Source organism: Erinaceus europaeus, chromosome 2 (assembly GCF_950295315.1).
Source record: "Erinaceus europaeus chromosome 2, mEriEur2.1, whole genome shotgun sequence".
NCBI lineage: Eukaryota > Metazoa > Chordata > Mammalia > Eulipotyphla > Erinaceidae > Erinaceus > Erinaceus europaeus.
The window spans coordinates 88881159-88898543 of record NC_080163.1 but is presented as its reverse complement, the minus strand read 5'-3'; the positions used below and the strand labels follow the sequence as shown (position 1 = coordinate 88898543).

The following is a 17385-nucleotide window of genomic DNA, read 5'->3' as shown; positions in this document are numbered from 1 at the left end:
AAAAGATTCCCTCCATAGTCAACCTGGACTTGGCTTCAAATGCCCTTGATCTTAAATCAAGGCCTTTTTATTTTACGCTTCTATTTCTTCCATGTGACAAGGAGATAAATCCTTCCCCTTGTATATAACTTAGTAAGTGAAAAAGGTTCACATGTAAGACTTGACTCAGCATGAGAACATAATGGAAGAAACTACTGGTCCCTTCAGTGGAAATTTTCAGGATTTCTTGTGGTCATCATGGGAGAAAGTTTTAGTCCCCAAAAAGAAATGATCCTTTGTCATTTCTGTCCCATGATTGTTTTCTAAAACAGACACAAAGCCAGGCATGATAGTCATTAAAAATTTAACTATATATCATATTCATTTATTATCAATCCACAGGATAATTTGATTGCTACATGAGCTCATAAAAGCTTTTTCACCATTACAAAATTAAAAAAAAAAATGTGCCACAAGGATGTAATAACAATTGCTGATAAACAAGAAAAGGAATCTTAAAATTATAAATTTGCTGTAGAAAAGATAAAAAACAATTATATCTTCTTTAGAATTTTACCTTGAATAAAATATTCCCCTGTATAAAAAATAAAAAAGCTTGCTCTGGTTAGAATTAGAGTATTTTCATCTTCAAATCTGGGAATTTGCATAATATCTCCAAGATGGTTTTCCTTTGTACCGCGTGGCATTCAAGCATAGCAGATTAGAAAGATTTTCTTTTTCTTTTTCTTTTCTTTTTTTAAAGCAGTCTTAAAATGGGACATCTATGGAGAAGTTCATTTTCTTTTCCTCCTCAGGGATGTGGAACATACACAGCCTTTGAGGGGAGGAAAAGGAGAAAAGGAACTTGACAGGATGGGATGGGGGTAGGTTGGGTGAATCAGATGGGATGGGTGGGATGGGTGAAATGGGATACAGGAAGAGAGGGCAGGGAAGGGGGATGCTGAATGTGCTGTGAAACAGAGCAAGATCATGAGAAGGTCTATCTGTAAGTGCTTTAAGATAAGGTGCAGAAGCAGACTGCAACGTCGCTAGTACTGCTCTATGTACATATTCACAAGAATAAAAAAATTCCAGCTAGTTCACATTTTCTCTTCCATTCTGAGGCATCCACTCCACCATGCTGGCCTTGACCGCAGGCAATGCAGCACCTCCACTGCCCATGTGGGTGTTGGTCCTATGACGTCCTTGAACTTGGGGAGCAGCCCTGGGAGATCCAGCAGGCTCTAGAGATACACATCTACCAACAGGCTGGAGTCCTGAGTTAAAAAGAAGCTCCAGTACTGGAGTTGGACATAACAATCAATGTTCTATTGTCAAGGCTTTTTCCCTTAGATTTGTCTAAAATAGGTGTCAGAGAGAAAAATAAAATACAGACAAACGACAAAACAAAGCTAAGAAATCCCAACAACCACCAGGGGGAAGTCAAAGGCTTAACAGCTCTTGACTCGGGCCTGGGTGATATCTGACGTCTTCTTGATGACACTGGCCCGTGTCTCCCGGTCTGGCCTACTGCTGCTGGCTGCTGGGGTCACAGAGGAAGTGATGGGGAGGTCTGAGAAAGGGGGCCAGGAGCTGTTGTAAGGCACTGGACAGCTCTCCTCTTTGATGGTGACCTGGAGGTCAGGCTTGTTGGAAGTCACGAAGGTGGCCATGCTGGGCAGCAGGTAGGTGCTACGTGTCCCCATGTTGCTGAGGTACTGTTTGCCTTCAATATTCCTCTTCCTCCAGTGTGGTCGACCCTGTCAAGGGAATTTATTAAGATGTGTGTTTTCTTTGCCAACTGCTGGATGGTTTTTAAAGAAAAATGTACTACTGTTCCCACGTGCAGATCTTTTAATTGAATTTTAAGAATCGAAAAAGTAAAGAGCCCAGCAACTCTCCATCCCTCAGTTAAAATCCACACCCAGGTATTCATACCCCAAGCAGTGTTTTTTCTTCCCTTATTATCAATTCCCATTAACAACCTCCTAGAAAAATAGCCAAGATCATTCTATGAAGGCAGAAAAGGAAGGCACAGCATGGTTTCCAGTTCCTCTCTACTCTAATGGTAGGCCGGATAACAGGTTTTAGGCTGTGAGTCCTGTTTTGTCATGGTGACCTGGTTCTTCACTCTGGTGGCCCAAACCCACCTGTGAATCAACCTGATGGGCAATGAGGAACTTAGTGACAGCGAATGCCCCTTGACTGTTTCCAATTTATTACAAAACAGAGCTCCAGTGTACCAAGCAGATGAAAGGAGTTGAAATTCTGACCTCAAAGAAATAGGGATCAGAAGGTATGTGAGACTTGGCATATAATTTCTTTTGAGAATTCCTGGACTTTATTTCAAAATACTTAGTACACTGGGAAATCAAACCAGCAGGAATTACGCTCCAGTTGTGCACCTTTCTCTCACATACACTCTCTTGTTCCGCTCAAACACAGACACAAAGCAGGTGGTTAGCAAGAATGTTTTCCATCACCATTGTAGTCATTTCCCACCATTGTGTAAACCCAGCCTGTAGGAGGGAAATAGGAAGCAGGCTGATTCAGAATCAACATCAAGTACACAATCCGCCTCTGGGGATGGGGTCACAGTGGGTGGGGACTCCAGGTATAAGCATGAAAACTTTAGCTCAGCTTTTTCTGATGCTTACTTCTGGCTGTTTGCTCTGGTCACTCAGGGCATTCTATTTCTGCCTGTGAATTAGGATGTTTATAGTGGTAAGAATATCAATATATCCTGGCCTGGACTTCAATTTCCTCTTCCTTTAGCCTCTCTTTCTAATGCTAACAGTTTACTCCCTTTCCTCCCACTCCATTCCCAAAGTTTAATTTTATAATGCAAAATCCAAAAGCATGATAAATGTCACTGTTCCACATACATTACCACTAACTAAAAAAACATTAAAAAATAAGTAAGGAAAAAATAAAAACCCAAAGTAAAACTCATGCTCAAAAGAAAAGAAACTTGACTAGAAGCAAGGAAACTACAGTTTTATTAGGGTTGTTTTCCCACTGAGTGTGTGGGAGCCAATGGTGGGAGCCGATGGCGGCAGCCATGCTTACCTCGGTACTCTCTTCATCACTGGGCACACTATCGGTAGTTTCGCTTTCTGTTCACAGAGAGAAAAACACAGGAGCATCATTCCTGCCGCTCAGACTGCTTCGAGGCTCAGGCAGTGTTTGGAAAATATATCAGCATTTTTTTCCTTTCAAAATGGCTATCTAAAGCTTAGCATTTCCGTCTCCATTTAAACACTTGAACATGGGTAATGTGAGAGTGAATTTTAAATGCTCCAGCCATAGCCCTTCAGAGAAAGGTTTCAAGAGTTGAGGGATACTTCATTTCCCAAGGCCCAGGTTATGTTTGGTCAAGGCCCCTCCTTCTCAGGATGGGGGTGATGGTCTCATGGTATGATCTGTTTTCTGCTTCCCATGACCTATACTGACTCCTGCCTCCATGTCAGGCCCCTCCCTCACTGTTTCCCAGTTCCCAGTGCCTCACACGGGTGCTTGCTTCATTCACGTTCCAAGTCGGAGTCTTTCTAGATCACTCCCATTCCACTCCTCTCCCTCCTTTGGTTCAAATCTCTGGTGATTATCTCTTGGATTTACAAAGTTGCCTCTTTTACCTGGGTTAAGGGTAAAGACTCCAGGGTGACTCCCATGACCCTTATCACCCTCGTGAGTACAGATAAGTCAGTGACTTGCTTTGAATTGACAGAATGAAGCAAAGATTGTGTGTGCGATTACATAAAACTGGAACCTATCTTGTGAGGAGTTCTCATCTGCTGTCTCTGAAGTGGCAAACAGCCATGCTGGGAAAACTTCTCATGACAAAGAACTAAAGATTGCTTCTAGCAGGCAGCCCATGAGAAACTGAGGATGTTACTTAGTTAATTTTTTTGGCCTTCAGTTTCACAACTTACAAGGAACTACATTCTACGCAAAGCCATATGAGCTCAGAGGTGGATCCTTCAGACTTTCATCTTCAGGTTTGACGGCAGCCTAGAATCATACTTTGACTGTAGTTCTATGCAAGGGAAACCTTCAGCAGAGGACCCAGCTAAGCCAAGCTGGACTCCTGGTCCTCAGGAACTGGGATAATAAACACATGCTGTCTTAAACCACTGAGTCTGTAGTTCCATTGTTAGGAAGTAATAGGTAATTAGCTCAATGGTCACCCTGATTTAACATGAGCAAATTACTTAGCTACACTGAGCTGTAGTGTTTTTTTATCTATAAAATGGGAATAGTGGGGTTAGGCAGTGGCACAACTGATTAAATGCACATATTAGCAAGTGCAAGGACCTGGTTTTGAGGCCCCAATACCCACCTTTAGGGAGGCCGCTTCATGAGTAGGGAAGCAAGTCTGCAGGTGTCTATCTTTCTCTCCCCATCCTCCCTATATTTCTCTCTGTCCTATCTAATAAAAATTAGAAGGGGGAAAAAAGAAAAGGCCACTAGGAATGGTGAATTTGTAGTGCTGGCACCAAGTCCCAGCAATAATCCTGGTGGCAATAAAATCAAACAAAATAAAATGAAATAAAATGGGAATATTCCCATTTTCTAAAGGGAGTTCTCTTATGAGTGAGTGGGGATGCATGGGAGAAGACTAAGCACAGGGCCTGGTATACAGCATACACTCAATAAATGTTTTAGCTCCTTTGTCCTGAACTCATCAGCCTTATTCAACACTAAACTTATATAACATGCTAGGTTAATAAAGTCAAAGTTAACAGCTGGCAGTTATAATCACCAGTCCACATTACAAGATTTTTTTTTCCTAATGCAGTTTTATTTTGGTATTTACAAGATTGAGAAGTGAAAGACAAACCCTTAGAAAACCTTATGTTGGGGTCATTCATTTCACTGATATGGTTGAAGGAGAAACTGCTGTGTGAACATTGATGGAAGGTTATGGGCCTGTGTGGTGCCTGTGCTGTGCCTGGACCTTTGCTCATAGTCCTCATTAGCCCCCACAAGGATCCTAAGTGGGGAAATAACTCTCTACATAATGCAACTAAACATCCCTACCTAATGCAGAAGAATTATTAAGCACTGGTGCTTTCTACCTGAGTCCATCCAGTACCTATTGAGAGATTCTCCTCTGTTCTTGGATCAAGCTGGTTGTACAGAGGACACCCAGCCCTGAAAGAGATCATTCTGAGACTCAAAGCACTAACCAAAGACCAGGTTCTCCATGAATGAAAGGCTAAAGAACAAATTAATACACTTAGCTAGGTTCATCCTTTAAACACTGAGGAAAAATTAACACACTTAGCTAGGTTCATCCTTTAAACACTGAGAAGGGAGTCCTTTCTTACAGGCTTATTGGACACTATTTTTCACTCATTTTTCCAGGGTATAAGTGATCATAGAGGCATAATAGTAAGGAACAACTAGGGGATATGCCTCTACACTCTTCAAAATAAGCAGACTCCCCCCAAAGTATCCCCAGTGGGGAATATATGGCTACACTGGACACAATCTCTCACTATCTGAAAGTAGAACATCTCTATCTGCTATGTTTTTTTTTTCTTTCTAATCTGAGAACACTGTTGCCATTAGTTTATATGGAAAAAAAAAAGTAAAGCATTCCCCACCCACCCCATTAACCTACCACTCATACCAAATCGAAGTACTCTTCTTTAAGGTAGCAAGAGAACCATGTACTTTTACACAAAAACAAAGTTTTAAATGACAGAAGAGGAAAATTCCCCTCTTCACACAGCCCTGATACTAGCTTAGTACCCTGAGGAAGCAGGAATCAGTATTGCTATCGCCAAGAAAAAAGGAAAAAAAAAAAAAAAAAAGAGGAACAGCAGAGATATTGAGCAACCTGTTAAAAGTTGTGGACTGAGTAAGCACAGAGGAGAGAACAAAACTTCACTTGTGACTCCAGGGCCTTGTAGATGGAACACAGTGACTCTGCCCTCAGAAGCATTGCTTCTCGACTGGCCTCTGACAAAATTAGTTTTCACTGTGCTCTGAAATTCAGGTTTCTCTTCCCTCCACATACACGTAGCCTCCTCCACTGTTTTTATCCTCCACAAATGCCACTACCTTCTGTTCCTTATCCCTTCAAATAAAAAGAAAATAGATGCCATAGGGTATGCTTAGGAGACTAAGAATCTGTGAAAATAAGCAACTTACACCAAGACTCTGGGATTTGCCACAGTCCAAGCTGCAATTTCTAGAGGAACTGGAAAGCAGATCCCAAGTAAGACTCTACACAGATCATGAACGTGATTAGAAAGCTAATTCCTTGAATTAACTCCTTTTCAACTTCAGGGAAATAGACTGAGACAAGAAAAGACACACCTAGTCTTAACTTGTGTTTTCACCTGATACAAATGGTAACTGAAGAGCATCATTTCTAAATTTATGACCAAATGCTTCCCAAGTGGCTCTAAAAGGCTCTCTATTTTAGTCAATTGAAATTGTCTTTTCCCCCCTCAAATCACTTTACAGTATTGGGGGTTTAACGGTTTATAGTAAAGTTGTTGCCACTTGGGTACAATTTCTCATCTCCTTATGATGAGTTTCTGCAAAATAGACTCACCCCCAACTTAGATCCTTTTCCACTATCATGCACTAGGATTTCTCATATTTATTGTTTCAAAGTATGGCCTTCAGTGCTTGCAACCAAGGGACAGAAGATTCTTGAGGCTCCAACTTGAGAAGCCAAGCCCTTTCTATTTAGGATAACAGTGGTTCTCATGGCTATACCCAAAATACTTATTCAAAATAACTTGACTATATGTCCTCATGACCATTTTTCTCTGTTTGCATGATTTTACTTCTCTACTGCCATTTCTTTTTCTTTCTTTTTTTTTTTTTTTTTTTTTCTCCAGGGTTACTGCTGGGGCTCAGTGCCTGCACTACAAATCCACTACTCTTGGAGGCTATTTTTTTTTCCTTTTTGTTGCCCTTGTTGTTTATTGTTGTTGTTGTTATTATTGCTGTTGTTGTTGTTGGACAGGACAGAGAGAAATTGAGAGTAGGGGAAGACAGACACCTGCTGACCTGCTTCACTGCTTGTGAAGTGACCCACCTACAGGTGGGGAGTTGAGGGCTCAAACAGGGATCCCTATGCCGGTCTGTACGCTTTGCACCACATGCGCTTAGCCTGCTGCTACCGCCTGGTCCCCCTCTATTGCCATTTTCAAAATTGTTTTCAGTATGACAAATCAGCTCACTGCAGCTGCTACTTCCAGATCAATGCTATGGCTGTTATTTCATTTCCTCTTCTGACTGCTTTAGACTTGGTGTTTTATTTATTTTGAATACAATGGAAGAAAAGAACTTGCTGTTGGCTCACTACCATGGTCTGCATAACTTGAACGTGTTTACAGAGTAGTAACTGGTATATGAATAACATACTTCCTCTTTCTGCTCTTAGTTTCCCTAAAATTAACCAGAATGAGAAGAAAGAGAGAGGTTTAGTTTATATGATCACAAATACTCTTTTTCCATAGTTGCAATTCGTGGCACTGCTAATCTTTGGTTCACATTCCACTTCTACAAGTTTTTGCTGTAAAGCTATCTCAGAAACATTATGGGAAGACAAAAAGTTCTTTTTTATACAACCCCTTTTGCATTCTGATATTTTAGTACATTTCTGGAAGGCACTTGTGCAACAAGTTTTATTATTAAAATTGACAAGAATTTCTTTCCCTTGGTCATTTCCTCAATTACTTTCAATAGAAGGTTTATTAAAAGATTCAAATCAGAGTCCTTTTAATCTTAAAGCACTTTCATCTTTGCCCTCACCTAATAAAGTGTAAACCGGATATGGTTTCCATAAGTACTCAAATTTTTATTGCTGGACGCTGTTCAGCATGCAATCTCAATTTTCTCGGTTCTAACCAGTTGATTTTTTTGTACTATGCTTTCTTCATAAGTTATTCTCCACTTTCTCATTAATCCTTCCCACAAAAACAGGTATGGCTTTCTCTTATTAAACCATTAACAGCCTAGTAAAATCTTGATGCCACACACCAGGCAAAAGCCACTTTGTGTCAGACCTTTAATAAAATAACTATCCTCTAGAGTTTCCCAAAGGAGAGCGTAGGGACAACTTTCCAGGCTAGGAAAGTTTGACAAGTCTTACTAGAATTTTATTCTGCCTTAATAAATGCAATGCAAGTACTTCCACTCAGGGAAGGTGTCCCTTCTTGCTCAGCAAAATAGACCATAGAGAAGACAGACTTGCAAAACTGAATGTGGTTTTGTAATACTACTGGGGTTATATTTCAATGATCAGTAAGGAGAAACAATAGCTTCCAAATTCCAGTTTCCTAAACAAATGAATGAAAGTGGTCAGAAGAAGTTGAATAGCAGAACATAGGAGTCCTGCCATGAAAAACAAATAACCTATTCTTTGGGGGAATACTGAGTATGAAAGGAGAATACAGTTTCCCTTCCTAGCAAAATGCTATAAAGTTCCTAATTGCGTGACCTAAACCAGTCATGGTCAGTAACAGATACATTTTTCTACGTATCTACAAGCTCTAGAAAAGGAACAGTGATGAATCATTTTTAGTCCATCCAGTAAACCTCCCTCCAAAAGGTTCTGGAGAATTTGGACAATGAAAACAACAGAAAGAACTAAAGGTCAGGCAGAAAAGTCAAGCTCTAATCAAACCTCTCACTGCCTGCCAACCTGGCACTGAAAATTTTCTTTTCAAATGTATGCAAATGTCCTGAAAAGGGTAGTGAAATTTTTTCATGTCTCTCTGCATGGGTCAGCTGTTCTTAGAATTCTTCTGAAGCAAGATGCCATGGATGGCAGAACAGCATGAAGAGGTTTTTCCAGAACCTCCAAGAAGAAGACTTTCAAGAGTCATTCTCAACAGATCAACATCAAAGTCTATTTCTATGGCTCCCACCCTTAAAAACAAAAAAGTAAAAAAAAAAAAAATCCACATAGATTTAGGCATTCCTGCAGCAGCATATTTTAGAAAGTCACATTTTTAGCCATATTTCTATAAATATAAGCAAAGAAGCTGAATGTTTTAAGCTTTAGTTATCTCAACAGTGAAATTAAAGTATAACCACCCTGCTCTGCCTTTCTCTGGTGGGTTCTTGAGATGAAAGATGTAGTTATGTTCTGAATAGCAGAGCCATGCAGTAGTCCAGGGCAGTAGTATATAGTAAAAGGTTAAAAACAAGCCTTTGGGAGCTGCTAGGAGGCTCAATGGTCTTGTGCAAGTGTGAAATCCAGGTTCAATCTCTGGCATCACATTAATATAATAAAAAAGAATAGACCTTTGCATCAGTTGCATGTGGGTTCTAACTATGCTATTTATTATTTGTTCCTGGGCATATATCACTCTTAGATCCCTAACTTTGAAAGAGAAAATCTGGATAGTACCCAGAATGGCTGGTTTATTCTCAAGGTAATTAATTAAATGAGTCAATGATTCCAAACATTAATACAGTTCCCAGGGTGCTGGCCAAAGGGGCTGGCACAACACGTAGGAGTTTCAAATATGTCCGCTGAACAGGTAATTGATGGCAAGCTTATGCTGTTTGACAGATTATAAACTTCTGGTATTCAAGATTTGCACTTACATCCTTTTATAATCCTAGCACAAAAGAAAGTTGTGGTCTAGAGGCTATTATACTAAGTGAAATAAGTACAAGAAGACAAAACTGTATAGTCATAAGGGAGTCGGGTGGTAGTAGCACAGCAGGTTAAGCGCACGTAGCGCAAAGCGCAAGGACTGGCTTAAGGATCCTGGTTGGAGCCCCTGGCTCCCCACCTGCAAGGGAGTCGCTTCACAAGCGGTGAAGCAGGTCTGCAGGTGTCTATCTTTCTCTCTCCCTGTCTGTCTTCCCCTCTTTTCTTCATTCCTCTCTGTCCTAACAATGATGACATCATCAACAACAACAATAATAACTACAACAATAAAACAACAAGGGCAACAAAAGGGAATGAATGAATGAATAAATAAATAAATAAACTGTATAGTCATATGAGGTACCTAGAGTAGCCAAATGCACAAAGGCAGAAAGAGGACCAAGGGCTAGGGGAGAGAGGAACAGAAGACTAGTGTTTCATGGGTACAGAGTTTCAGTTTCGCAAGATGAAAAATTCTAGAACTGGATGCTGGTGATAGCTGAACAATATGCTTGTGAGGCCAGGAGACAGCTTCACCAGTAGAGCAGAACACGCAAGTGACCAGGCACAAAGACACAGGTTAAAGCCTCCAGTCACCACATACGAGCACCATGTACAGAGGAAGCTTCACAGGTGGCAGGACAGTGCCATGGTCTCTCTGTCTTTTAATATACATATAATAATAGAGTCTGCCAGAGTGGTGGAATTGTGCAGGCATAAAAGCCCAGCGAAAATGCTGGTGACAACAACAACAGCAAACAAACCAATGAGAATGTACTTAAAAGCAATAAAATGACTTAAAAATGACTAACATTTTAAAGGAAAAATGGAAGGACACTCAGGAGTAGTAATAGGTATAGGTGTGACTTAGGAAGGAAGAGAAGACAGGACCATAGAAAAAAATGGATATATATTATATTTAAATCACTAATAAAATTTTAAAAGGAGAATATTATATATAAATATTGAAAGACTGTTATAGAAATAATAGTCAACCCATATCTGTGACCTTGGGACAACTACTGCAGTTTCCAATGGAGGGAATGGTGATACAGAATTCTGGTCGTGGGAACAGTGTGGAATTATACTCCTGTTATCTTATGGTTTGTAAATAAACTTTAAATCACTAAAAACAAACAAACAAGGGGAAAAAAACTATGATTTTGAATTTAAAAAAAGAGTTAAGCTTCAGGAAAAAACAAGGCTAATTTAGAGACTGATCAATTCACAGACTGTCATTTGAATCCAGTTCTAATGTTCACTCTTGTGCTGGTCATGGGGGTGGCACCTAACTGCAGAACAACAGTCTTTGTGGCAGAAATAAAGGACACCAGGAATATCTCTGAGCTACTTATTACACTAACTAATTGCCCATAACAGGGCATTTAATTTTTAATATTTGCAAGCAATACTGACTCAGAATTTATATTTCCTAGTCATGATGTAGTCCCAAAAATTAAATGGAAGAGAGAATAAAAGGATGTAATCTGGTGGGGAAAGGAATCATCTTTTTAGTCTATAATCAACTAAATCTAGTTCTAGTCTTGCAACTGTCTGGTCCAGTTCCTGCAAGGATAGGTCATTCTCTGGAGAATTAGAAATAAGCTCAGTCACCTGGTCCAAATAGAAGCTATACTCAATAAAATAAATAAATAAATAAATAACATTTTAAAAGGAGAGAAATATGTGGAACTGAAAAATAAACATGGTGGAGTGGAATGAAATAGAACTTAGGGTCTGTCTGAAGGCTTGGTTGAAGTTCTGCCCCCAAAACTTAGTGATCATGTGACTCTGAACAAGCCAGTTGGCTTCCAGAAATGATGAGGCTGGATCTACAATCCTACCAGTTTGATCAAACTGAGATTCCAATAAAAACACCCCCACGCCAAGAGTTTGATAACTTATGCAAATAAAGTATGTTGAGGACAAACCAGCTTCTGAAACAGTATGTTAATCATGTATGAAAAGATGATAGATGATCCAATAATGAAATGCCAGGACCACATCATCAAGCCAGGAACAAATGTACAGGAGGATGTTGGTTGAGACCGTCAAAGCAAGAATAATTCTGTCACAATGAATTCTCAGGGCAGACAGAGGCTTTCTGCTGTTGGTGAAATGATTGGTCCTAGAATCAAGAAGTGTCTGTCCTTTCTTGTGCCTTGCTCAGTTTCAGAATCATTCACCTCGACATCCTTACCTGCATAGGAAGACACGGGGGAAATCTGCAGTGGGTACAGCTCACTCATGCTGACGGGCTGTTCATCGCTCTCAGTGGTCACCTCCACAACCTGACAAATATCTGGTGGATTAGTGACAATCTCTTGATCCTCAATGCTGTTGTCCAGATGTGACTGGCCTACAACTTCAGAGAAAAAGAGCACCGTCATGCACTCATGTCACCAAGGTTCACATTACCCTCACCATTTCAGCACAAGCACGATCTTAAGAGAGAGAGAGAGAAAAAAAAATCCTTATCTCTCCGCTCCAAGCCATTCCCCTCCCCTTAGTCAGAAGTCAGGTTCATACTCATTAGAGGTAGCCTGCCACAGAACTGAAGAAGAAGCCTCATATTTGGGATAATACCTCCAGAAAAGCAGTGTGGCTATCACCAGGCTCCCTTGGGCTGTTTTCCAGCATGTCGGTCAATAGTGTTGTCTCATGGTACCATTCCAAACTCAGCCTTGCCACAGTTAAGGCTGCAGGACCAGAAGCAAGATCCAGACCCAGCTTCTAAGCCATCCAGACAGTGATCTGAATCTGACCCAATTCTGTTCTCTGCTCTTACTCTGAAGGAAGCAGTTGTGCTTGCTTTCTGGGTCTTGGGGTCCAGGGAGACACTATCAAATCTTGATAGGGAGGATCACCCCAATCCACCCCACAGTGCCGTTTCCATGTGTGGGTTGTTCTATTCTTATTCCCAGCCCTCTTTCCCATTCTGTGGACAACAAGACTACTGAAAATATCAGAAAACTATCAAAGAAAGCCACCAAATTCTAGCCCATAATAGTAGCATCAACTCCCCAGAACACTAATAGGGTGAATTCTGTCAATTCTAGCTCTGATTTCTGGCTCAGTTATTATAACTATTAAACATTTTAGGTTAAGATGATGGTGCACTTGGCAGAGTGCACACACTATAGTGTGCAAGGACCCAGGTTCAAGCCCCTGGTCTCCACTTGTACAGGGGGAAGTTTCATGAGCGGTTGAACAGTGCTGCAGGTTTCTCTCTCCCTCTCTACCTCCCTCTCTCTATCTCCCTCTCCCCCCCCCCACTTTCTAGCCCTTGCTTCCTTTTCAACTTCTCTCTGTCTCTATCCAGAGTTAATAAGTAAGATATTTTTATTGAGATCACTGTAGACATCAATGCAGTTGAATGAAATAATACATAGGAAAAAGAAAAAAGGAAGGGTAATGTTTTCCAAGGACCTTAAAACATTTTACCATCATACCCTGTGTTAATCTAAACATTTCCACCTGAGAAATGTGTGCCATTTACCCAACTTCCTCCAATGCATCTTGAATAATTACAGTACAGTATCACAAACACTGATAATAACCTATGGATCTTGTGCAGATTTCTCCAGTTCTATTTGCATTCCTTTGTGGGGCTGTTTGTCTTTCTGTGTGTACTCCTTGCACCTTTATTGATATGTAATTTCATGTGCCCACCACCACAAAATACTCACAACAATTCAGTTCCAGCACCACAAACCCCTCCTATGCTACTCTTTTATTTATATTTATTTATTGCCTCCAGGTTATCATTGGGGCTTGGTGCCAACACTTACACTGCTCCTGGAAGCCATTTTTTCCCCATTTTTATTGGATAGGACAGAGAGAAATTGAGAGAGGAGGGGGAGATATAGTAGGAGGTAGAGAATGGGGACTCAAACCTGGATCCTTGTTCAGGTCTTTGCGCTTAGTACTATATGTACTTAACTAGGTACACCATGGCCCGACCCTCCTATGTTACTCTTTTATAGTCATACTAACCTTCCTTCAGCTTCCTCATCTCCCAGCCCCTGACATTCATTAACCTGTTTCCTATTTCTGTACCTTTTCTTATTTTAAGATCGTTTCATAAATAGAACCATGATAGAGTGGCTTTTCTTTCTCAGTGTAATTCTCTGGAGGTTGACCACAGTTAGTAAGTATATTGCCTACAGCTGGTTCATTTTCACTATTGACTAATATTCCATACTATGGCTTTACCACAATCTAGCTATTCACCCAGAAGACTGGTGGGTTGTTTCCACTTCATTGGAATGAATGCTCAAGAGTGTGATTACTGGATCATGTGAAATGACATGATTAGTTTGATAATAAACCACCAACCTGCTGCCCAGAATGTCTATCCCATTTTACATTCTCACCAACAATGTATATAAATGATCTCATTTATGCACTTTCTCAGGTATTATTACCTTCTTACATTTTTTTAAAAAAGTAAATTATAATTATTTATTTGAGGGAGTCAGCCAGAAATTGAGAGGAAGGGGAAGACAGAAAGGGCCAGAGGCAGAGACACCTGCAGCACTGTTTCACCCCCTTGTGAAGCTTTTCCCTTACAGTCTGGGGACCAGGAGCTTGAACCCGAATTCTTGAGCATTGTAACATATTCATTCAACCAGGTGCACCACCACCTGGCCCCCCTCTTCTTATACTCTGATAGGCATATAATGACAGCTCACTGTGGGAGTAATTTGAACAGCTCTAGTTTTAAACAGAGCTGACACTTCACTTCTGTTGGTAGTTGTCTAGATGAACTATTCCTGAAAACTGGCACCAATAAGCAAGTGAAAACAGCAATATTTTCCCTAGGACCTTAAAATATTTTTACCATCACAAACCATGTAAGCAATTTAAACCTTTCTACCCAGGAATGACAAGAAAGACAGCATTATCCTGTCATAAGTAAAAACAGCTAAGAAGTCAGGTGATCTGTCCAGAGTCACGAGTCTGAGTTAGATGCAGAGTTCTGTGTCACCCAGCTGCAGAATGCTCAGGTTAGTGAGGGATGCAGCAACATTCCAGATTCCTTGAAAAGTTAGCCTTCAGGGATGAGTTCTTATTCTCACTTCTCAAAGCATTTTAATTGTTAAACTATTATATATATATATATATATATATATATATATATATATATATATATATATATATATCCAAATGGTTTCCCATTTCAATTTCTTGGAGGGGAGGATGATGAAATGACCATCATGAGGCAGGATAAACATTCTTTCATTTCTACTCAGAGAATGATTAAGTAAAGAGCAAGAATGCATGGATTGTTCAAGATAGAAAAGTACAGGGCCAGGCAGTGGTACACCTGGTTAAGCACTCATATTATAGCACATAAGGACCCAGGTTCAAGCCCCTGGTCCCCACCTGCAGAGGAAAGCTTCACAAGTGGTGAAGCAGGGCTGCAGGTGTCTCTCCGTCTCTCTCCCTATCTATCTTTCCCCCTCAATTTCTCTGTCTTTATCCAATAATAAATTTAAAAAGAAAAGAAAAGAAAAGTGCAAGAGGTTGGAGAGGGGTTTGGGGTATATGACAGAGTCTGTAAGGCCACAGTATATAGAATGGGATGGAAATTGGATCCTGCTAGGCTTTCTAGGAAAGGATACAATTAAGGAAAAACAAGGCAGGCTATATATATATGTCAGGCAGACTCTCAAATTCTTATTTTATTCTGTGGACTGTTTAATTTTAGTATGAGAGCATCAATTATGCAGTTCACACAGACTGAGTGCCAACACTGACCTCTCTCAAGTTTCTTCTTTCTCTTCTCCCAAGTAAAAAAACAACAACAACAACAACAAAAAAACAGTTAGAAAAGTGAGGTCTAGCTTGCCCTACTCAAGTCCTAAGGTGCAGCTGATAGGCGAGACAGAAACCAAACTTTGTGTGTGAGTCTGAGTGTCCATCTGAGAAGAAGATAGGTATAAATGATACCTTGCATTTTTTAACTTTTTAATTTTTTTGCCTCCAGTGTTACCTCTGGGGCTTGGTGCCTGCACTTTGAATCCACTGCTCCTGGTGGCCATCTTCCCCTGCCCCCATTTTGTTGCCCTTGTTGTTGCCATTATTGGTATTGTTGTTATTGCTGTCATTGTTGTTGGATAGGACAGAGAGAAATGGAGAGAGGAGGGGAAGACAGACAGGGGGAGAGTGTTGTTAAAATTTCGGAGTCTCTTGCTGGGCGGGCTAGCTTCATGGGCGGGTAACAGAGACGACCAGACACACGGCTGGGCAGGGAAGCTGTATTTCTTTATTCAGGAACAACGATTCATAAACTAAGACAAACTAATCACCAAACAGAACTCTGCTGTCTCTTTGCGGTGGCACAAGCACTCTCTCTTACTCTCGAACTCAGGAACCTTCTCTTACTCTCGAACTCTGAACTCTGGAACTCTCCAACTCTGGAACTCTGGAACTCTGGAACTCTGTAACTCTCTAACTCTGGCGGGGTTCCTTGGGGCGGGGCCAAGCAGGCCCGCGAAACTAACTGGACTGATCCAATTCTCTTGGCGGGGGAGAACTACCCAATGTAAAGCATACAACAGGAGAGAAAGACACCTGCAGACCTGCTTCACTGCTTGTTAAGTGACCCCCCTGCTGGTGGGGATCCAGGGGCTGGGACCGGGATCTTTAGATAGGTCCTTATGCTTTGTGCCATGTGGGCTTAACCCACTGTGCTACCACCTGACACCCAAACCTTGTATTCTAAGGCAACTGGGTCTTATATAAAATTGACTTCCAGTATTAACTGCCAGACTTCAAAATTCACTTCTCTTACAATGTGCTAGGCCCAGGTTCAAGCCCCTGATCCCCGCCTATAGAGGGAAAGCTTGATGAGTAGTGAAGCAAGGCTGCGGGTGTCTGTCTCTCTATTTCTGGGGCTAAGTGGTGGTACACCGGGTTATGCACACACATTACAAAATTCACTTCTGTTGCAACTGGAAAGACAGTTCAAGCAGTTGCCTGTGTGCATCCCTTTGTTTATGCCAGAGATTCTCACCCCTCTGTGGTTTTCCCAGTCACGCCCAACTCAGTGACTTGACTAACAAGGGTTTACCTAGCACCTACTTTGTGCTAGAGTCTGTTGTCAAGCACTAGGAGAAAGTTCAGTCTAGTTTGGGCTCTGGTTGTTGGACTAAATTCAGGACATTAGCCAAAAGGAAAAGTAGAGGGGTGTGGGTCACATGATGAGAGCTGAAGAAGTGGAGTATTTTTTTCTTTTCCCAGTTTAAGAAATTAAAGGTTTCTGAGTCCGTCAATAGCACAGCAGGTTAAGTGCATGTGGCGCAAAGCGCAAGGACCAGCCTAAGAATACCTGATCGAGCCCTGGGCTCCCCACCTGTTGGGGAGTCGCTTCACAAGTGGTGAAGCAGGTCTGCAGGTGTCTATCTTTCCCTCCCCCTCTCTGTCTCCCCCTCCTCTCTCCATTTCTCTCTGTCCTATACAACGATGGCATCAATAACAACAATAATAATAACTACAACCACAATAAAAAAACAAGGGCAACAAAAGGGAAAACAAATAAAAATATTTAAAAAAATAAAAGGTTTCAATAAGGTAGGGACATGGGGTAGGGTAGGGCAGGCAGCATTCAGAACACCTCTGGGTTTTGTTTGTTTTCTGGTATTTGCAATTTCAACTCTCCAGACTAATTTTCTCATTGGGGATTCAGATGGGGGAGGGGGAAGGGCACACCATGCACAGAAAGGGCGAGACATGACAGTACCAAAGCTTCCTCTTATTGTTATAGCACC

The 17385-nt window shown here is 41.1% G+C and overlaps 1 protein-coding gene across 5 annotated transcripts in view; it reads right to left on the bottom strand.

The window, feature by feature from the left end:
* Window positions 1-331: 331 nt before the first annotated feature.
* IRF2 (interferon regulatory factor 2) overlaps window positions 332-17385 on the bottom strand; it is a 106256-nt gene continuing 89202 nt past the window's right edge. For 4 of the 5 annotated variants that reach the window (XM_060183987.1, XM_060183970.1, XM_060183977.1 and 1 more), the window contains 3 exons: window positions 11811-11975; window positions 3049-3095; window positions 332-1739 (listed from right to left, as the gene is read on the bottom strand). In XM_060183987.1, the coding sequence (XP_060039970.1) occupies window positions 1431-1739; window positions 3049-3095; window positions 11811-11975 (521 nt within the window). In that variant the 3' untranslated portion in view covers window positions 332-1430. The remainder of the gene's footprint in view (window positions 1740-3048; window positions 3096-11810; window positions 11976-17385) is intronic. The other variant, XM_060183997.1, reaches the window with a different exon arrangement.